Here is a 21567-nt window from a genome sequence, read left to right on the forward strand (position 1 = left end):
TCCGAGAGCAGCTGAGTTTATTGACGGCGATTGCTGACCAGGAGGAAGCGGCTCTACATGCCTCTGACATGACATTACATACATGCAATAATTAAAAACCCACCAGCCTCACTTCCTGGCAGCAGGGCGTGTGTCCCATCCCCCTCCAGCAGCCAAAGCACATTCCCTCCCGTCCCAAATTCCCGGCCAAGGAGACGCTCAGGGACCATCTAAAACTAACCCCTTGGTTCTTGGCCAACTGACCATCTTAATGGCCTGCTGAGGCACCTCTGCAGCCCTTCCCCTCCCCCGCCAGTTCTGCCAAAGAGCTGCAGGTCGGAAACGTGTCTCGGGGGGGGGGGGGGGGCAGCGGCTCCTCAGCAATGAGCTGAGCTGCACCTGCCTAACGAGCGATGCAAATGGCTGCCCCCACCCAGGCTTCTGCAGGGAGCTCCTCATGCTGGGGGGCTTCAGCTCCGGCCACAGGGGAATCAGAGGCAGCGGCACGACCCCGACACCGTGGCTTGGCCTGGCCTTCAGCCGGGGATCAGAGGGCGCAGATCAGGGCAGACATGCCTGGACACTGATGAGCTTAATGAACCTAACCCCAAGCTCTGCTCAGCCTGGCCTCCCCCATGCGCCCCGATTCTGCAGCTGCAGAGGGGCCAGGTGCATTTCCCGGCTGCTCAGGCAGTTAAAGAGCTGGGGGGCAGGGGACAGTGAAGGTTCTGCAGGGACCCAGGGCAGTTCCTTGCTTCCCACGATCTACGCAGCCCCCAGGGAGGCGAGTGCAGCATGCATGGGGCTAAGAGCCATCTGGAAGCAGAGCCCAGCAATCCTGGAGCCCCCATCCACCTCCCCAGCTGCAGAGAGCGGGCGGTTTGCAGGTGCCTGGTGGTGAGCGGAGCGGCCTGGAGGATGAACGCCGTCGCCTGTCGCTCCAGCTCCACTGTCTCCAGGGTCTAGTTCAGGAGCCGAACGGCTCCACAGCCGGGGAGCTCAGAGCCCCCTTCCAGCTGGGCACCTGCTCCAGCGCCGGCCTGGAGGGAGGCGCTTCGGGGGACAGGCCGGGGCATTCTGCGGCACAGCTGGAGGGGGAGGAAGGCGCTAGGGACTGCCATACGCTCCCCTCCAGGTTCAGGGCAAGGGTTACCAGGGGCCAGATGGCGGTTGGAGCCCCCTGCCAGGCCAAGGAGTGGGTTTGCCGAGAGCTATGTCTAGCCTGTGCTTTGGGAGCAGAGACCAGGCCAGCAGCTGCCTGTTTGCAGGGCTCCCGGGCTCGGTCTGGGCCAATCCTGAGTTCAGACCAGCCGCCCAAGGCCGCCCTCCCTCTCCAGGCAACAGGGACGGGCCAGGCATCTTCACTGCCCCCAGTGAGCACCGGGTCCTCGCCATGCTGCCTCCTGTGGCCAGCGGCCAAGCCCCCCCCACTCCAGGAGCTCAGCCCCTCCCATCAGCAGGCTTCGTGCCAACGCCCCAGAGCTCAGGAGAGGGTGGAAGCGCCATGGGGGAGGGGAGGCCAGGCCTTCAGCCGTCCATGGAGCCGCTGCCCTTGTTCTTGCGGCTCAGCGGGAAGGCGGACTTGCTCTGCGGCTGCGTCATCTTGCTGGCCAGGTAGGTGAAAGGCTCGATCAGCGTCCGGCGGTCGGCCACGGACACCTCCCACAGCTTCACCTTCTCGCCCTTGGCCCAGTGCTGGGCCGCGTCGTGGTCCACGCGCCGCTGCTCCTGCAGGTCGCACTTGTTGCCCAGAACCACAATGGTGACCTGTACGAAGACCCACGAACGGAGCACGCTCAGGGCCGGCTGCCTGGCACTGCAGCCTGCAGGGATTTCACCCCCAGCACTGGTCTTTCTGCTGAACGTCTCTTTCCCTTTGGTGCCTTCCGGCCAGATTCCCTGCTGTGCTCCCGGCCCAGCCTTCGCCCCCACCCATGCAGCCAGCTGAGCCGCAGAGCCGATGGGCTCCAGAGGGTCCCGCCCAGCCCCCTGTGGCCGGAGCTTGGGCAGAGGCTACAGGGCTCTTTCCGAGGAGGAGATAAGGGGCTCTGGGATTTCCCAAACTGGGTCAGATCACTGATCCCTCCCATGTGTCCCCCCTCCGCTGCCTGCTCCACCCGACAGCCAGTGTCCCCTCCCTCCTGCTCAAGCAGGCCTGGCCAGTCGTGCAAGGCTGTAGGTGGCAAGGAGCAGTCCCTCCCTGAGCCCACCGGCTGCCCTGGGGTCTGACTGGCTTTCGAACCCCGTTTGCAGAGCGACAAACATCGGGCTCTGAGCGCACGCGCCGGCCAAGCACTTGCAAACTCAGATTTAAAAATCCCGGGGGAGGGGAAGGGAGGGGCAAGGAGAGGAGAAAAGGCAGAGAGACCTTGAACGTGGTGCTGGCCTGACAGCGCTGGAGACCAAGGGCCTCTGCCGAGAGGGGGAAATCCAAGGAGCAGAATGCACCACCTCCCCTCAGGCTGCCCCGACATGCACACAGCTGTCCCCCTCCCCCGCTCAGTCCCTGTGGCCCCTGTGCTGAGTATCCGAGACAGAGGGCAGCCGGGGGGGCGAGGGGGTCCCCCGACTCACTGCTGCAGGACACTGACAAGCCCCAGAAGGACTGGGGAGCTGTAGGGGAGGGGGCTCCGTCCCCCATTCCCAGCCCACCCCGCGCTCTGGCGCCTGTGGCGATGCCTCACCTCCTTCTTATCCTTGCACTTGTCGATTTCCTTCTTGAGCAGCTCCACCCTCTTGAAGGACTCCCTGCTGCCGGTGCTGTAGACCAGCACGTAGCCGTCCGTGCAGGAGAAGCAGTGCCTGGGAAGCTCCAGGCCCTCCCGCAGGCCCCGGGTGTCGTAGAATCGCACCTGCTCCCGCACCCCGCGGTCCGTCTCGACCGAGCCCACGTAGATGTCCTCCTGGGTTTCTATCATCTCGGAACCTGCGGGGAAGCGGGCGGGGTAACGTGGGGAGCCGGGCTGCAGTCTGCCGTGACGGAGGAGGCCTGCGTTCTATTGCGGGCTCTGCCACTGACCTGCTGAGTGACCGTGGGCAAGTCCCGCCCCTGCCCTGTGCCTCAGTTTCCCCTCCCAGCCTTTGTCTGGTCTGTTCAGACTGGGAGCTCTTTGGGGCAGAGCCTGGCACAAGGGTGCCCCGAGCTTGCCTGGGGCCCCTAGGTGCTGCCACATAATAGCAGCTCCTTGCCCAGGCCTGTCTCGTACTCTGCTCTCTGTTCATTCAGGTCTCCCGCATCTGTGTTTAGAGCGGCCCTGCCGGGGCAAACGGCCTGTGGGAGGGAGCTGCTGGAGGCCGCTTTCCCAGGGTTTTTTCTATTTACTCTCCCCATCTGGGACACTGGCAGACAAACCTGCCTGTCACTGCACGACCCTGTCTGCCTCCATCACGTGCTTACACGACTCTATTTGAATTGCAGAGGGCTGGGCAGTTCCACTAGAGTTTGTTCTGGAATGCTGGGAGGTTGGTGCTAATTTATTATTGTAGGGTCTCCTGTCAACAGTTGGGCTAGGCGCTGATTTGTTATGGTCAGGGTGCTGGTCATTACGAAAAGCCACAGCGGAGCCGTTTGGCATTAAGCCTGTGGGGGCTGCAGGACGCCCCCTTGCTGGTCACCCGCCCTACCCCCATGCTTACCAACCACATGGTTCCCATAGAGGAGCTGCTCCAAGATGGATGTTTTTCCAACTGAGGCTTGGCCGCAAACCACCACCTTGCAGCTCTTCCCCATCTGGGCTCTCTTTCCTGGGGAGGGAAGAGTGGGACGCTGGAGCTGGAGGAATACGTCTTCTCAAAGTCAAGTCAACTGGGCAATGCCACGTGGGCTGGAGCTTGGCAGAGTTTCCTGGGCCGTGCCCGGTCTCCCCGGTGCTCAGCGCTCTGCACGGCCACAGGAGAGAGAACCCTGGAAACCTAGGCTGGAAGGGACGCCAGAAGCCATCTCAGCCACCCCACTGCAGGGAGCCTGGTCTCTTACTCCTTGGGCCAGCGGGGGCTGGGGCACATGGCCCTGACGTGACACTAATGGCCCCCTTCACAGATGGTGGCTGGGACACAAGCCCCATGGCTAAGTACATGGGTCACTGCCCAGCGCTGATGCTGGGGCAAACCTCAGGGTAAGTTACATTAGGCTGGAAGGAATAACGAGGGGTCCGAACTGCAGGTTTCATCCCCTAATCTCTCTGGAACCACAGCTTTGCATCCCAGCATGGTCAGTCTTTGAGGGTCCCCTCATCCCTCCCAGGAGACATTCAGTCAAGACCTCAAAAGCTGAGCTCCCATCTGCAGGAACATTTCACAATTCCTTGGGGCACTTCTGGTAAGAGGCAGGACTTTCCTGGGGCCCCTCCACCCACAGTTGTGCTGCGGGGTTGCCACCCTCCTCCCCGGAGGAAGCTGCATTTCAGGGTGAGTTGGGTGGTATGTGTGGCTGGGGGGACGGTAAAATGGTTTTCACAACCAGACGAGGGCGTTGGGAGAAATTCGAGCCCAAACCCTGCGCTGGTAGGAAGCAGAAGGAAAGACGTTGGTGCAGGTCTGCCACTGGACTAAGGCTCAGGAGATTGCAGGTCCGTTCCCAGCTCTGCCACAGACTCCCTGGGTGACCTTGGGTGAGTCTCTTCACCCTCTTCCCCATCTGCCAAAGGGGGGCCATTCTCCCCTTCCTCCATCAATGGGTTTTTGGCTCCCATACTACCAGGCCAGGGGCCAGGAAAGCAGCTAGAACAAGGCACTCAGTGATCCACTGGGTCTTTTCCCTCTCCCCAGGTGTGATCTGTGCTGGAGCCCCCGGGGGCGCATCCTGCTGAGCCCCCGTGTTCTACACAAACGCACGCTCCTTCCGGAGATTTCGGCCCAGGAACGAACCAACCACCTCAAATCCTACCGAAGCTGAAGAGCAGATGTGAAAGTGGGCAACAGGCCCAGGGGGCTGGAATCGGCGCAAGGCTGGGGAGCGAAGTATCACCGGATTTAGGCTGCCCGGGCCCTGATCCTCACTGCAGCCTTGGCAGGACATGAGCCCAGCTGGCTGCACTGGACTCAGAGGCAGCTGGCTCTTGGCTGAAGGCTTTAAGCATCTGTGAATGTGTATCAGTATTTCCCCCTTCCCCCCACCCAGCTGGCACAGCAAATCTCTGATGGGGGGGTCTCTACCTACCTTCTCAGGACAGCTGTCTGTCTGGTTCCTCCTCTTCCTACAGCTTCAGGCTTAGCTGACTCACATGACACCCAAGGAAGGGGAAATCAGAGACAGCAAGACATGGCAACTGCGAGGCGAGCCAGCCCGACAGCGGCAGGACAGCACCATCTAGAGTTGCAGAGGACAGGTTGTGTCGTGCTTTCCCGTCTACAATGGAAAAACAAACCAGAGCTGCATTACCTAATGATCTAACCCCAGACGCACACCCAGAGGTTCATCCGTGACCATGTTCTTAGTAACTTCATGGGGCGGGGGGGGCCTTGCAAACTCTTTCATTGGCACTGAAGATAACTGCCAGGCAGAGTTGTAGGAAAGAGATCTTTATTGAGCTTGCGTAGTGGCCAGCATTGACAGGATGAGAGGTCTGTGCTTGTCTGGCAGCCTCCTGACCCCCGGCTTGCAGGCCTGCGGCCCTGGTGCCCCACTGAAGTGGGTCTTTCCTGAAACCCTCCCCCTTCCTCCCCATCATACTTCGCCAGCCATGGTGCAAATATGACAAGAAAAATGGAAACCAGGGCCACTTCAGGCAACTAGTGGCCACTAGGGCCACATCGTCCATTTAAGGAAAAGCTTTTTAAAAAAAACAGCAACTTTCATGTCTGAAAATATGGAGGGAAAGTTCCCCCAGCTCAGCCCCCCGTTCCACCAGCCAGATCTTCTTTTCTTTGAGATTCCAGATGGTTTTGAAGAAAGCTAAGCTTTCTGGCTGCAAATATCCTGAAATCTAGAGTGACTGTCTAGCCCCCACCCAGCTTGAAGAATATTTGAGAAGACATCGCAGTTGCTCAAGGCTCACATCAGGGCATTGTTGCAAGAGAAAACAAGAGATGGGTTTTAAAAGGCATCATTACAATGACTAATTTTTTTTTAATTATACATCAAGCACCTGGAGAAGCGCTATGGCAGCTCCCAAAGACATGCCTGAATGTAATCCAGCACCATCCTGCACGGAGAACGGCATGGGCAGATCCCTGTTCCTGCATGGAGCCCCACTGGAGCCAATGGGGCTCTGTGAGCATGCAGGGGTCCACCTGCACAGTTCTCTTCCGCAGCAGGACCTAAGGCGGCAACACCATGGACGAGGGCAGGCAAGGAAGGACAAGGGTCACAACAGAATGATCACGTCAATATGCAAGAAAGACCTGATCCTGCAAGGAGCTCTGTGTAGGCAGGCCCTGCTGAGCGTCCATATTCATTGCAAGCTCAGGGCCTAAGGCAGTGGTTCTCAACCTATTACCACTGTGGGCTGCACATGCAGCTCTTTGTGTTATGTGGGCTGCATCCACACAATAGATATACAACCTGTCTGGCCTGGGGGACGTCACATGGGCTGCAGTTGTGTGCTGACTGGGCTGCGGGTTGAGAACCACTGGCCTAAGGCATGGGCAGAGTTTGATGTTTGGAACCTAATTGATTGTTATCTGTGGATGTGGTTACAGCGACAGTTTGGTGCCAGGGGGCGGTGGTTTAGCAGGAGGATGCCTTAGCATGGCAGTTTACTATTTACACCAGGATCGTTGCCATTTGTTATCAGCCGTGTTACAGCAGCACCTAGCAGCGCCCTTCGGGGATCAGGGACGCATTGTGCCAGGCGCCCAACACACACCACGAGCTCGTCATGCTGCATCACCGGGTGCCCCCCACGTCCAGTGTCACTCTGCACCCGGCATCCGCTCCATGTTGGGCCAATCTCAGGTAAGTCACCGTCATGGCCCCCTTGCTGCCTCCGAGGCAGGGCTCCCCCAGCACCTCCCCCCTGGCTGGAGGGGGCCTGGGATCCCCCCCAGCTGGCCAGGCCACCCCCATTCCCAACCCCCATTCCGCTTCCCCCGGCTGGCCAGGGCCTGGGATCCCCCCTGTCTGGCCTGGCCACCCCACCCCGGCTGGCCAGGGCCTGGGATCCCCCCTGTCTGGCCTGGCCACCCCACCCCGGCTGGCCAGGGCCTGGGATCCCCCTGTCTGGCCTGGCCTGGCCACCCCACCCCCATTCCCCCCGGCTGGCCAGGCCACCCCCATTCCCATCCCCCATCCCCCTTCCCCCAGCTGGCCAGGGCCTGGGATCCCCCCCTGTCTGGCCAGGGTAGGCCAGGCCACCCCCCATTCCCCCCCGGCTGGCCAGGCCACCCCCCTTCCCATCCCTCACCCATGGGAGATTGGCCCTTCTGGTCCCTCATGCGCCCTCTCTGTGCCCCTCCCCTGGCGGACCGCGGCCCCTCTTGACGAACCGCGGCGGCCTCTCTTTGCTCCCGGAAGTCCAAGTCTCTTCCGGTTCTCCCTCCCCCCCCTCTCTTTCCCCCTCCCCAGGTTCCCGGCCCGGCTGTAAGATGGCGGCGGCGGCGGCCGAGTGCGATGTGATCATGGCGGCGCCCGAGGGGCCCGGGCTGCTGGGCGGCGAGGAGGAGACGCGCAGGTAGCGGGGGCCGGGGGCGGGGCGGGGCCGGGGGGGGCTCAGTCACCGACACCCCCCCGCGTGCGGGGCCCCGTGACCCCCCCGGGTGCCCCATTCCCGGAGCTTGTCCCCCGCCGTGTCCCTCGGGGCGGGCCCGGGCTCGGGGTCGGGAAGGGGGGAGCACAGGCAGGACCCCCCCGTGGGGCCTGGGGCGGGGGGCGGCAGCCGGGAGTGGGGCCTGGGGCGGCTGGGGACGGGGGGGCAGCCAGGTGCTAACCCCCCCCCTCCAGTCTGGTGAGATCTGCCCGCGGGGCGGGGCGGGGCGGCCCGGGGGCGGTGGGGGGAGCCGGGGGCGGGATGTATTTTCCTGCCACCCCCTTGAATGGCTTTGTCGGGTCTTCACTGTGGCCATTTGTGCCGTGTCCTGCGGGTGCCTGGCGCTGTATAACGGACACCCCGTGCTGGGGCGACCAGGCAGCGAGTGTGAACAATCGGGACACGGGGGGGGGAGGGGCGGTAATAGGAGCCTGTGTAAGAAAAAGACCCAAATATCAGGACTGTCCCTATAAAATCGGGGCATCAGGTCACCCTACCTCGTGCCGACCCCAGAACGGGATTTCTCTGGGCACCTCCAGTGCCCCCAGGCATCGCAGTCGTGTCTGGGCAGGAAACCCCCGTCTCGAAGAGGGGGTGCCGGGGGGGTGGTGGATCGGGTCCCGGGGAGGAGAAGGTTCTGCTGGGTTCTCCTGGACCACGCCGAAGAAAGAAGGCAGCAGTGACATTAACGCTTCATGTGCTGGGTCTGCAGAACTGAATTCAGCCCTGAAGAACAGGGGTGGGTGCTCAGAGTGGAATCAGGGACCTTCCTGCCCTTTAATGAGGGAGGTGTTAGGATGCCAGATGTGGGGAGGAGGGCCGGCAGTTGCCAGATGTGGGGAGGAGGGCCGGCAGCTCCCAGCATGTGATGCTTTGTTTCAGAACGGCTTGGCTGCATGTCAGATGCTGAGCTCTCTGGCCTTTGCTGGACGTGCCCCTATATTAAAGGCAGGGATGGTTCCAGTCACTGTCCGTTTTATAGAAAAGGTTCAATCTTCTTTTGGTCAAACTTTGTGCAGTACAGCAAACCCCAGTCCGCTGTATGGTGCCCGTTGGCCTACAGTGATGGGTGCTATAGAAAACATTGATAGGCAGCAAATCTGGGCTTCCTTGAACTTGGCTTTGGTCTTTCAGTGTGTTCCATCCTTTCTGCCTAGGGGCAGTATTGACTAGCGCCTGCAGAAGCCTTTCTCTGCCAGATTGAGGTCTGCTCCGGAGAGGGAGCTAAAGGGTTAAACGATGCATGTTGTGGTGGAGGGGGGAATCCTCATGGCTCAAAACCCTTGAAGAAGGTTCAGATCCTTTTCCCTTCTCTAACTCCTGTGTCTGAGGACTTCACGGATCCTTATTAATTGCACCTACCTGCAAGAGAACACTTACTGTTTGAGATTTGTGATAGCCTGGAGCAAGCATGGAGTCCTGCTCTCCAATACCTGCCCCGTGCACCACGGAAAAATGGTCATTGTGCATGTTGGCTTTCCGAAGTACACTATGTATTGGGTGTTGAAAGTACTAGGACAGCTGCGTTCTTCCCCACCTAGTAATTGTTGAAAGACCAAGCCTCCTTCATCCCCAAAGCTCGCTGGCAGATTTTGCCCAGCGGTGCAGATACTATCTGAGGCCAGGCGTGGTGAGGATCCCAGCCCTGTCCTCTGGTAATGAATTTTCTTTACAAGAGCAAGTGCTTTTATTACCACCTGCTGCTGAGCTGTCGCAATCACAGCAGGGGATGAAATTACTAGATCAGCCTTTAGGAAACACTGTGCTCATTCTCGTGGGCAAAACTGAGAGCTGAATCTCAGTAGTCTGGTGTCTCCAGGAGGAATACAATGTCTGTAAATGGTGCGGCTGAGCCTGTCACTCTAGAAAGGTGTTCACTTGACTGAAGCAGTAGGACAAAATGAAACTGAAAGGGGCCTCTGAGTAGTGCCAGTTTCAAAATGATGGTGAAGGGCTGAGGTAGGTGTGCTGCTTATTAGCTGTGAAAGGGTGCGGGCCAAAGGCGTGGCATTGGAAGTATTGTAGCGCCATGTTAATTAAATAGATAAATTGTTAAAAAAGCACCTGAATGCTGCATAAAATATCCAAGAACCATAGAATTAAAGAATTGATTAGTGCTGGGAGAACCCTGCTAAGTTTCATGTAATCCACCCCCTCCCCGGGCTAATGTAGGCTTGTTCCTTATAGCATTTTCTCCAGGTCTTTGTTCACTTTTAAATGACTAGTGTAAATATTAAAAGTATCAACAATTAAAAATCATGAACTGGGCTCAGTCTTCCTACTATAGAGATCTCTAGCACCAGCCTCTCCTCCTCCATACCCGAGTTCAGAAGGCAGCTGCAGGAAATGAACTGGTCATGAATAAAACGACCCATAGAAAGGACTGAAGAGTCCCAGAAACAGAAGAACTCTGACATCCTCAGTGGGAGGGTTGGTTCCTGGCCCACTCCAGCTAGAACCCTGGGAATGGAGAGCAAAAGCAACCTAGCTCACGCAGCTGCCTTGATGGGGTAGGGCCAGTACCTCAGTCCTGGGTCATTAAGGTTCAGTGTTTCATCCCGTGGTTGTCCTTTTGAGTGTGGGATTCCCAGGCTTTCTTTTTTCCCGCTGGGGTGATCCTGTCTTTTAATCTGATTGAGGGGTGGCACGGCAACACTATTCCAGGGTCACCTAGAGGGGAGGCGTTAAAGGAAGGAATTAATGTGCTACGTCCAAGATGTTCCCATCCCCTCTTGGCAGCTCAGAGCTTGAGACCTCTTGGTTTGAGCAGATGCCTGCAGTCAAGAACTTCCTGAGTGTTAATCTTCTCTTTGCCGTGAAGCTCTTCTCTGGGTTTGAGCAAGTTCTTCAGCTTCTCTGGCCCAGTTTACCCATTTGTAAAACTGGGGTACTGCTCAGCTGTGTCAGAGAGGGTGTTTGGAGACATTGCATGGTTCAAGCGGCTTTACAGACATTAGCTAAGTGCTATAAGAACAGCCATACTGGGTCAGACCAAAGGTCCATCTAGCCCAGTGTCTTGTCATCCAACCGTGGCCAGTGCCAGGTGCCCCAGAGGGAATGAACAGAACAGGGAATCAGCAAGTGATCCATCCCCTGCCGCCCATTCCCAGCTTCTGACAAACAGAGGCTAGGACACCATCCCTGCCCATAGCCATTGATGGACCTGTCTTCCATGAACTTCTCTAGTTCTTTTTTTGAACTCAGGTATGGTCTTGGCCTTCACAACATCCTCTGGCAAAGAGTTCCACAGGTTGGCTGTGCTATGTAAGTGCTTAGCGTTATTGGACTTAGGCAGACTAGGCGTGGGAACCTGATGTTTCACTATAGCTTTTGTAGGGTGAGTGGGTAAATTTCCTATTTTAAAAAAAACAAAACCACCCCACAACCTGTGTAAATTATTTTGATACAAATGTGGTTTTGGACTAACCTTTGCCCAAACGTACTAACATGGTCTCTGATGGCTGCTTGTGCTCCCCCGGCTAGAGGAGAAGATAGACGGTAGGAAAGCAGTGATTTGTATTTCAGCGTAATTATCCTGGCATTGCACTGAAACAGCTGCAGATAAACTGACTGTGTCATTTGCAGGTTGTTTAAGAGGCTTATCAGTGGAAGGAATGGAATATGGTCACAGGATAATGGTTGCCTGCTGTTGCATAAATTCCAGGGATACTTATGGAAAATGATTGATGTAACTGCACTAATTTTATCTGATGATGGTGCAGTTAGTGACAGTTATTGTTGAACAGCTGCATTCTGATTGGCTTAAATTCTGTGTTCTGATCCAATCACAGATCAGCATATCCATAAGAGGGGGAGTTTTTTTAAAAAAAGATTTCTAGACCATGGAAACGGTTTTCTTGTGGCTCAGTTGATTTCTGAAGCTTTATTTCACTTCATTTTTTACCAGATATATAGTTTCTCGGTCATCTGCTTGGCAGCTCCAGAGTCTATCTGTTGTGCATATATGTGGGGGGATGTTTCCCCTCATTCTTCGGTGCTGAATGATGTGGAAGAAGTATCTTAAAAAGAGGTATCTTAAAAAGTCTCATTGCTAAATTAATATTAGGATCAACAGTTCCTTGATCAGACCTTTTCCTTTACTATTTGGTACCAACTTCAGGGTGGCTGTGCTCTCAGAAGTTGCATCATAGTTACCTTTGTAAAATGGAGAGTATGAGATTTACACAATGAAGAAATAATGTGCCAAACGAAAGAATTTGAGCTTCCCTAATCTTGGGGTCAGAAAACGTCACCTCTGGGTTGCCAGTTCAAATCTAGTGTAGCTCAATAGTGAGGGGCTCACTGCCATCTCATGTGAAATGAGTTGGTGGGTCTCCAAGTAAACAAATCTCATTAATTGACTCCTTTGTTGACAGTCTCAGCAGCAAACTAAAGGTTTAATTGGCCATGAAGCCTGAAGACGTTGGTACTGTACCTGTGCTGTGGATAAATAGGACTTCTAGTGTCCAAGGCCAGAATGGAATTGTTTTTTTTAAATAACCAGTGGTGCTGAAAAGAATTCTTCACACCAATACTAAACTAGTGTGAATACATAGTACGCTGCAGGATTTGAACAATTCTGTTATAGAATCAGTGTAGAGCAGGTGTACAGAAATTAAATATTTAATATGTAGAGCCTTATGTCTTCAAAGCATCGTACAAGCTCCTTTTTTGGTTGAGTAATTCTATACTGTAGATGGATGATCAGGGGCTTATCATAAATGTCTTGGTTACTTATTAAAACCAGTCAGTTTCCTCGATTTCAGTTTGTCTTATCAAAGGGCTCCCTAGCTGCACTATTTAAAGCTCTAGCACCACAATAGCCCTTGGGTCCAAGTTTGTTTTCATGAAAACAAAACGGAAGCAGAATATTTCTGGCCCTGGGCCCTTCCGCGAATGTTAGAAAAGAGGCCTAGTGGGTGTTGGCTTCCCCAGAAATGATTTCGGGCGGTGGTTCTCAGCCTTATTGATACCAGGAACTGGCGTGCTGCCTTCCTAAAGGATGTCAGGGAGAGCTCAGGGACCGGCGCTGCTCCATGGACTGGTCGTTGAGAAGCACTGGTTTAGGGTAGTTCTGTGGAGTAGGCTGTGCTGCTTCTCTCTCTCTCTCTCTCTCTCTCTCACCCACACACACGCCCTTGGCTACCGCGTTATATTCATGGAATTGAAAAACTCCCATACCCTTTGAGGTGAATCGGCAGATAAACACAAGCATCTGCCTGCACAGCCGCTGGATTTCCCCACCTTCCTTCCTGCTGGTTGTGAGCTCAATGGTTCTCAAACGTTCGTCCTGGTGACCCCTTTCACACAGCAAGCCTCTGAGTGCGACCCTCCTTATACATTAAAAACACTTTTTATATATTTAACACCATTATAAATGCTGGAGGCAAAGCGGGGTCAGGGGTGGAGGCTGACCGCTCGTGACCCCACCCCCATGTAATAACCGCGCGACCCCCTCAGGGGTCCTGACCCCCAGTTTGAGAACCCCTGCTATAGGTCCTCTTTAATCAGCTCAATATCCTGCACTAAGCAACTGGTAGCAGCATTGCTCCTTGATCAGTAGGGGGTGCTAATGCACAGAGGAATGTGCTGCTTTGTCTTGTAATGAGGCTGGCTCCCAGGTGACGGGGTCTAGCTGCGGGATAAGACCATGATTTAAGTTTGAAGAAGTCTGGTTTGAGCCTAGAGTGATCGGAGAGGCTGGTTTGACCAGCCTGGCGACAGCAGGATGGAAGTATCCTGTACTGTAAGCATCACATGTTGCCCCCACCCTCTCATTCCCCAGCCGCTGTTTCTCATCCCTGACCTGAAAGAAGCATCTCTAGGGGGTGAGAGAGGAGACCCCTCTGTGCTGTGACCCATTCATTCCTTGGCCTCTCTGCTGGGACTGTCAGCATGCAGGGGAGAGAGGGGTGTGTAGTGCTCGGCTGGTTTTATGCTGTAATCACCTGCCTGCTGCCAACGGCACTGAGCTCACCAAGCTCATTTCACACAGGGAAGATGATGATCTTGTCACCATGACGTTTACTACAAATAACCGACAGGTCGCACAGGCAATAAACAAAAAATCACTGGAGCCCGTGACCTGTCTGTGGCTTTTACTAAAAATAACGAGGGGGGAGGAATGGCAGCCCGAGCCCCACCACCATGGGAAGGGGGGAAGGCACAGGCCCGGCTGCAGCCACTGACTGCTGAAGCCAAAGAAGTCACAGAGGTCTGGTAAAGTCACAGAATTCGTGACCAAATCGTATCCTTACACATAGGTCACTGAATAGCATCTGATGGTAGAGGTCTGGGCTGGATTTCAGCTGAAAGGCTCCTATCCTGTAGCAAAATGCCTTGAATGTATCCATGAAGCAAGTTGACTGTGGCCTTTTGCCCCTGCAAGTGACTAGAAGGGTTGCTTGGATCTCCTGGGGATTCACCATTGTTAGCCCAGAGAGTTTGGAGATGCAAACAAACCTCTGCATGGCAGGGCACTAGGCGAGCTGCCTACAAAGTAAGTCAAAATGTGCACAGCCTGGAGTTTCTGACCTTGGAGCGCCTCCGAAACACAAAGCTAAGCACTTGGCTTCCTGGAACTTTTGGCCAGCTCTTTAGTTCCCAGATAAGCTTAACGTACTTTGCAATTTAGGCAGGAAGTGAGAGGAGCGATGGCCTTGGGAGGCATTGAGTCTGTAGATTGTTCAGACCTGAGTTACACATTCAGAGATCCGGATGGCTGCAGGGTGCCAGCCAGGTAGGAAGGCTAGTGCAACAGCTCCATTGGGCCGTGGTGTTCAGACGGCGCTCAGAAGGCTCTGACCGTTCTGGAAATGACATGTTCTTGGCTGTGCCTCTTGTTCTGTGCAATGAAAATCAGGTATGTGATTTGGGTGGATGCTAGTATGTTAAAGGATGGTTGCAAGCTAGAGCAGGAGGAAATCTGTGTTAGGATTTATATGGTGGTAGGAGGCAGATGAAAGATGCTGCTCAAAAGCTCTTGGGCTAATCTGGCACCACCTCACTGTTGTGCAGGGTGGGTTGTCTGTCTTGGCAGCTTGTTCCAAGAGCTAGCAAGGGTTGGGATTGCTGCAGAGGCAGGGGGAGCAGAGGGCCTACCAGCCCCTCCAGCCACTGGGGTTGAATAGTTCAGAGGAGAGTTCCTTCTGGAGGAGGATACACCTCTCCAGTGAGGATGTGGCAGATCCTAGGGGAGAAGGGATCAGGAATGTTCTTCCCATGAAAGGAGTCCGAGGAGCCTTTCAGGTTGAGCTGGGCTATGGAGTAGGACTGGCTGCAGCACCTGGAGAACTGAGAGCACATGACAAGCTTGTTAACCACGTTTCAGGAGAAGGGAGTTGTTTCAGACAGCTGGCTCCTAGCAGAGCTCTCAGTGCTTGCAGGCAATGAAAGAGATGCTTCTTAGTGAGTCCCTTGATGTGGCTCTGTTCCTCCCCACCCCCTGGGTTCACCACGGAGAGGCCCTGAAGAGACACTGACCTCTCCGAACAAAGGAATCCGTTCAGGCCTGGATTGTATTTTTAGCAAAGCAGCAAGTGGGGAATGCAGCCTACATCAGTGTGAGATGCAGAATGATCTCATTCAGGCTGCAGCATCTGTTTGGATTGAAACAATTACTAATGATATCAGGAGATCTGCGTTTGTTTTGTTAGTATAGCCAGAGACAGTGGTAAACAAGAACTGTTTTCTGTGTGTTGGAACACAACTGGGGAGAGACGCTGCCGTTCTGTTCCCGGGCTCTCACGCCTTGGATCTTGCAAACCCAGCGACTCTGCCTACATGTTTTGAAGCCACTTTGATTTTCTTGCAAGACTTCATCATTCAGCTTTAAAGGCATGTAAACAATAAAGGCAGCCGTGTTTACTTCCTCTCTGGGAAGGTTAGCCAGCCACTGAGGTTTGACATGTCGTCAAAGTGCTGTGTCTAGTAAACACTAGAGAGAGAAACCCAACCCACACTAAATAGAAACAACCGTCCTCGTACTCTTCATCAGATTATTTCAAAGGGCTTTGTAAGCACTACGGAGCCTTGCAGCTCTCCTGTGAGGTAGGTCTGTATTTAACCACCCGTTTCACAGATGGGGGGTGATGAGGCGCAGAGGTCAGTGACTGACTCACTGGCAGTCAGGGAGCAACCCCAGGAGTCATGGCTTACAGCCCTGCAGCTGGAACCACTAGAAACACTGCATTGCATAATGACTGGTAAAGTTGCTTAAAGATTTACACATCAGACCAATCTGCTTACTTCTAGCAAGTGGCTCAGCAGGCCAAGAGAGATCAGGGTTGGCAATGATCCTTGATGCCCTGTTCTTCCGAATATGTAACCGCAGCAGTGGGACCATAGACGCTAAAAGGAAACTTCCTTCACTGCCTTCTGAATGCTTCAACCCTCCTCAGGTTCAGAAGTGGCCATTGCGCATGAGTGTCTTATCTTATGGGGTGAAAATCCCATCACGCCGAGTGGTACAAATCCATCCCCTTGGTACAAGTCACTGAAACAATCCCTACTCGGAGAGTCAAGAGAGGGATCTACAGCATGGCACCGATGAGATGTACATTGCATGTATCTTCTATCCTGTGCTTGTTCACCAGCTCGGATCCGCTCAGGAGGAGAACATGCTGTCGGGCCAATTACATTTTAAAAAGTGATTTTTCATTCCCAGAACAGATTTTGTTTCCTTTCGCTGTAAATCAAGTAAGGGGCATATTTGTCTAGCTCTGCTTCCTTCTAGAGCAGTGCGGGTGGGGAGTTCTACTCTGACATTTGCCACATGTTCCAGCACACTCCAGTGTGCATATCCCCAGGCTGACTGGGTGGGGGTGGGTGGAGATTACAGGTTTCAACCACAGCAGCAGAGGGTTCACTTCTGATGGGAACCTTGGCATGATGCCATCCCTGGGGATGTTAGCGGGAAGAACATGGGTGAGGAGGGCATGTCTGCAGCTTCCCACCAGATAGAGATGAAAGCTCATTGAGACCAGACTCAGGCTAGGGGTTGGATGGGAACTTTAGATACCTTTCAAGGCCCTGAAGTGAACCCACTGAAACCGAGGGAGAGGGATCGGGGTCTGAATCTGTTGTGTTCCCAGCACTCCCAGTTTGGGACGTGCGCACTCAGAGCACCACATGGCAGCTCGCTTCTCTGCCACCCAGTCACCCCTGGACTCCGATTGTTTGAAATAAACATAAACATCCTGGGCCAGGGATATCCGTGGTGTGTCTGACCAGTGCAGCGACGCAGGCCCGGGGCTTGCCCGTTGTCAGCATCCTGAGCTGAACCTAATTGGTAACAAGATTAAAAATGAAAGTGAGCGGCACATACTTTAGCCCCGACCCGAAGGCCCTTGGAGTGGTAACACTCCGTAGCTATTGTTTTGCCAGCTGACAAACAGCCCTTTGCTTGAGGCAGTTGTGTGGGAGTGGCCACTGGCAAGCCCCAATGAGGTTAAAAACATGTTAACTTGCCCCCACACAGGTCCCTTTGTTCCTTCTTTAGTGGGCTTGCCAGACATAGCGGCATTGTTCACGTCAGATTGCCTGCAGCTCGCGCCCGCTGCAGTGCCTTCGTTGGGGCAGCAAGGGCCATGGCAGTGTCCCCCCCTGGTGGAGAGGGGCACTGGGTTTTCAGTACCCAGCCAGGATTTATTCTGTAGCAGATGATGATTTAATCGGGGGGTGGGGCTGAAAGGTGTTTTCAGCTTGGACTCTGTGGCTCACGACTGTCGTTTACTGTGTCTGTCCAACAAGTAGCACAAAGGGGTGTGACAGCGTCCGTGTGAAACAACAGGGACCAGCAGGTCGCTGACTTTCTGCCGCTTGTTCAGAGCCTGAGCCGCCCAGAATTCTTGTAAATTGTAGGTTTTAAAAATAAAATGGAACCAAATGGATACGGGCTTGTACCTCCCTTGATCGACTAGACTGTAAGCGCTTCAAGATAGGGCTGATAGCTGCCTGGGCGTTTGGGTATAGCTTGTAGTGCAGAGGGGCCTGATCCCTATTCGGGCCTCTGGACACTACCACAAAGCTAACAGTGGTAGTAGAAATTGCTTATGTTCACCACTTTTCCATGGCGTTACAGGGAAGGAGGGGGGCCGGGGACAGCTCCAGTGACTCCTTGGGCTGCCTGTGCTGCTTGAGTTGGCGTGTTAAAGCTGTTTTCAGTCTGCCTTGGACTTCACAACAAGTCATTTCTGAGCAGAATCATGCTAAAGCCTCAAAAGAGATTTTCCTGGTTTCTGTAACTCTCTGGGCCCTGGCTTTTCGGAAGGGGGAGACGCTCGGCTCGGAGCCTGGCTGCGTGACCTGAGCGTTTGAGACTGAATGTGGGACTCTGCTCTGGCAGGCTGGAATGTCCCCTTAGCTATTTTCGTGCCATCAGCCTGTGCCCCATTGCTGCGGTGAAGTCCATGTACGGAGCAGTTGGCTGACATTTCCGTGGGGAGGAGGAAGGGGTCCTATGCGCCTCGACTCCACTTGTGCTCAGGAAGGAGCTGCCTGCCATGTGCAACTGATATCTGTGCCTGGACTAGCCCAGGGCAGTGACTCTCAATGCCGAGTGATACTGGCTCTCGCGTGCGATTCTGATCATTCATTGTGAACTCTGTAGACTTGCCCCCGTTGCTCGATTTCTGAAATTTGCCTTCCTCCAAGGAAGAGGTTTTAGACGTGTGTGCATTGACGAGTTCTCCTTCGGCAGGACTGAGCATAATTGGAAACCTCGGGTGCTTTAATTTCTGTAGCTCTGGGTGCAATGGTGATGACCCAAATGATTCTATCCCAGTGCTGATTGAAATACATCCTAGAACAGGGCGAGTTCATCCTTTAAAGCCTCCATCTCATCACCGTTTTACCTGTTCAGTGGCATAGAAAGGGAAACAGAACCATTCAGGTTCATTGGACCTGAGCTTGGGAAGCCCTGGTAGCTAAACTCCCGGAAGACCAGTATGTAGACTGGTCCCGTTGAGAGGTGACACTGCTTTGGAGAAGCCATGCGGGCTAGGAGAGCGGGTAGCCCTCCAGACAGCAGCTGGGATGTGGGAGAAAGAGCATTTGTTAATGCTGATCAGTGCCGCTGTTTCAGCAGCAGATGCAGTGACAGGGCCCAGTTCTGCCTGACTTACGCCACCTCAGACAGAGTTTGTCCCTCAGAGCAGCATTTCCTAATGTGGGGGGTGCAAAGGACTGGCTGTGGGGCATGGAACGGTGGCCGTGCATGTTCCCTGCCATGCTGCCCTGCCAGTGTGGTGAGATGGACCGTGGGTGTAATTACTTCTGGTTTTCTGAAGGCTCAATTTCCAAGGGCTTTGGGGGAGATGCCTCGGGCTGAACATTGCATATTTTAGGAGACTTCCTAGGGCCTGCTCTCGGGCGGTTCTGAGCCCCTCCTCAGCCCGCCAGGCACCCTCCGTTCCTGCTACCTTCAGGAGACTTCTCCAGTGGTCTGGGCCATTCCTGCATGGTATAGAGCTGCTCCTGACAGGTGGTCAGCACCTTTGGTTTCTGCTGATTTCAGTGGCAGTTGGGGGTGCTCAGCACCTTGCAGGATCGGACACGTAAATTCTATAAAAGCTTCTGCAATTTTCTTGGTTTCTGAGAATTAAAGACCAAATACCCTTGGGTCAGTCAGCGCTCGCGGGGCCAGATTCTGCCGGTGGCTGGGCAGCAGTTAGTGCAGCTCAAGGGAGGACTGTGCAAAGATGGTCTGAATCCATGGGGAGCTCCTGTGATCCTTGGCTGGCCCCTAGCACAGCACTGAGTAGCCAGCTGCCTGTGGCCCCAAGGGCTGTTCCAGCGTCTGGGAGTCCCCTGAACGTGGGGTGCCCTCTTCCCCCAGGAGTACCAGTGAGGGGGCAGGCAGGCCACCTCTGGAGCCATGGGCTGCCCGTGGAGCAGTGCAGAGCTGTCCTAAGGCAGCTGGGGATGGGGCCGGTCAGTGTCTCTCAATACGCTGTTCATCTCACTGTGGAGTATTTTACTCTCTTTCAGAGAAGCAGAGTCTTTCAAGGAACAAGGAAATGCTTATTATGCCAAGAAAGATTACAATGAAGCGTACAACTACTACACAAAAGCCATAGGTGAGAGCGACTGTTTGTGACCGTGGTCTGGGGCTCGCTGAATCCGACTTCTGAATCCGAATGGGTTGTGGGGGAAAGAAACCAGCATATTGGTCAACTCGCGTAGCTAACGGCACACGTTGAAGAAACCTCTTCCGAGTGTCCCGGTGACACAGATGTGTTGGTTACCGTGCGCAATCTCACCAGCTTTACCGTGAACGCTTGCGAGTGGCTGTAGCGCTGCGTGCTGTAGCGCCGTGTCTGTGTCTGTTCCAGCCAGGCTATTGGGTGGGATCTCCGGAGTGTTGATGATTGCATGTGGGCTCAGCAGGGTTACCATGCTGCTGAGCACTGAACAGGATGCTGTGTGATTTCCTGTGCGCTTGTACAAGGGAACTCCCATCCCTCTGGGTGCTCCTAAATAGAAACAGTTGACTCCAGGTAATTTTTATGCTGCTCAGGTAGGGTATGAACTTGGAAACAGGGAATGTGATTTTGAACCCAGCAGTGACCTTGTAATGTGCTCTGTCGACAGTCTGTGTAGCCCTTTGCATTGCACTAACTAGGATTGCTGTAATGTTTTCTCCAGACGCATGTCCTAACAATGCCAGTTATTATGGTAACAGAGCAGCCACCCTAATGATGTTGGGGAAGTTCCGGGAAGCACTGGGAGATGCCCAGCAGTCAGTCCGATTGGATGATACCTTTGTAAGGGTAGGTGACCAGCCGTTCGGTGCGTCAGTGTTACCAGCCTTGGGAACCCCCCGCGCCAACTATTGGCACGTTTTTAACTGTCTTCCCAGGGCCATGTGCGGGAAGGGAAGTGTCACCTCTCTCTCGGGAACGCCATGGCTGCCAGCCGCTGCTTCCAGCGAGTTCTAGAACTGGATCACACGAACCCTCAGGCACACCTAGAGGTAAAACACGCTCTGAGATCCAAACCGCCCCCTCCTGGGGGCTGCCCAGGGCAGCAGGGTTGTGCTATGGAGCCTTTCGCCTCTGGGCTGCAGAGTCAGGTTAGAAGTGACTAACTGGTGTCACTGGGGCGGAGGTGACATGGGTTGGGGGTCTCAGTCCAGTTTTTAGCAGACTGATACCCACACTGCCTGTGTGTGAGCTCTCCTCCTTGGTGGAGCTGTGGGAGCTGGACTGGGCAGTCCGGGGGAGTGGGGGGGCACATGCCCTCCTGTTGTCTGTGCTATGCTTGGCCTGTGGTTAAGCAGAGGCCTTCATTCTCCAGGGCAATCAAGCCAATCCGATCCCAGGTGCCCACCATTAAACTGCTTTGAGAAGAGCAGAGGTAGCTCCGGAGTATTATTGTTCCTGGGGCTGCTCTGCTGTCCTGGGCGCTGGCTGGTTTAAATGCCATCCGACGGCGGTGCAGCGCAGGGGAGTGGAAACCGACCGTGCCCTCCTTTCTTGCAGCTGAAGAATGCGAGCGCTGTGCTGGAATACGAGAGAATAGCTGAAATTGATTTTGAGAAACGGGATTTCAGGAAGGTAAAACCAACATGGATCTTTTTTGTCACGTTATGGCCAGAAAACACTGATCTGGCTGGCTCCCTCTAATATTTTATGTCCATGTGGGGAGTGAATTTTATGATGTGCACCAATATGGAGGTAGCGTATAACACATCACCTTCATATTGGTGCACATAACAAAATTCATGTGGTGGGGGTGGGGCCGTGGGGTTTGGAGTGTGGGAGGGCGCTCAGGGCTGGGGCAGAGGGTTTGGGTGCAGGGGGTGAGGACTCCGGCTAGGGGTCAAGGCTCTGGGGTGGGACCAGGAATGAGGGGTTTGAGGTTCAGGAGGGGGCAGAGGGTTGGGGGGTGGGCTCTGGGGTGG

At 54.6% G+C, this 21567-nt stretch overlaps 2 protein-coding genes across 6 annotated transcripts in view; one reads left to right on the forward strand and one right to left on the reverse strand.

The window, feature by feature from the left end:
• Positions 1-11314, reverse strand: NKIRAS2 (NFKB inhibitor interacting Ras like 2). 3 transcript variants are annotated; one of them, XM_044999519.1, is made up of 5 exons: positions 11092-11314; positions 5138-5326; positions 3616-3751; positions 2664-2905; positions 1-1746 (listed from the first exon to the last, which is right to left on the reverse strand). In XM_044999519.1, the coding sequence occupies exons 3-5, from the start codon at positions 3707-3709 to the stop codon at positions 1507-1509; spliced, it is 576 nt and encodes a 191-aa protein (XP_044855454.1). In that variant the 5' UTR covers positions 3710-3751; positions 5138-5326; positions 11092-11314; the 3' UTR covers positions 1-1506. The 3 variants fall into 3 exon arrangements, with proteins under 3 accessions (XP_044855454.1, XP_044855452.1, XP_044855453.1); XM_044999517.1 differs by having other exon boundaries at positions 3616-3723; positions 11092-11311; XM_044999518.1 differs by lacking the exon at positions 11092-11314 and adding an exon at positions 7323-7424 and having other exon boundaries at positions 3616-3723.
• Positions 7440-21567, forward strand: part of DNAJC7 (DnaJ heat shock protein family (Hsp40) member C7) — a 24724-nt gene continuing 10596 nt past the window's right edge. The window contains exons 1-5 of one of the 3 annotated variants that reach the window (XM_044999514.1): positions 7440-7589; positions 19653-19741; positions 20310-20434; positions 20524-20637; positions 21146-21220. In XM_044999514.1, coding sequence (XP_044855449.1) covers positions 7504-7589; positions 19653-19741; positions 20310-20434; positions 20524-20637; positions 21146-21220 — 489 coding nt within the window. In that variant the 5' untranslated portion in view covers positions 7440-7503. Of the gene's footprint in view, positions 7590-11502; positions 11695-14416; positions 14527-19652; positions 19742-20309; positions 20435-20523; positions 20638-21145; positions 21221-21567 lie in introns of those variants that run through there. The other 2 variants (XM_044999516.1, XM_044999515.1) reach the window with 2 other exon arrangements.

Source organism: Mauremys mutica, chromosome 25 (assembly GCF_020497125.1).
Source record: "Mauremys mutica isolate MM-2020 ecotype Southern chromosome 25, ASM2049712v1, whole genome shotgun sequence".
Classification (NCBI taxonomy): domain Eukaryota; kingdom Metazoa; phylum Chordata; order Testudines; family Geoemydidae; genus Mauremys; species Mauremys mutica.

What these genes read in the sequence shown, in the direction of transcription:
- NKIRAS2 (XM_044999519.1), bottom strand. Translation starts at nt 3,709, where the DNA reads ATGGGGAAGAGCTGCAAGGTGGTGGTTTGCGGCCAAGCCTCAGTTGGA. An exon ending in CTATGGGAACCATGTGGTTG is followed by an intron (nt 2,906 to 3,615) that starts GTAAGCATGGGG and finishes GCTTCCCCGCAG; the next exon opens with GTTCCGAGATGATAGAAACC. An exon ending in AGTGCAAGGATAAGAAGGAG is followed by an intron (nt 1,747 to 2,663) that starts GTGAGGCATCGC and finishes GTCTTCGTACAG; the next exon opens with GTCACCATTGTGGTTCTGGG.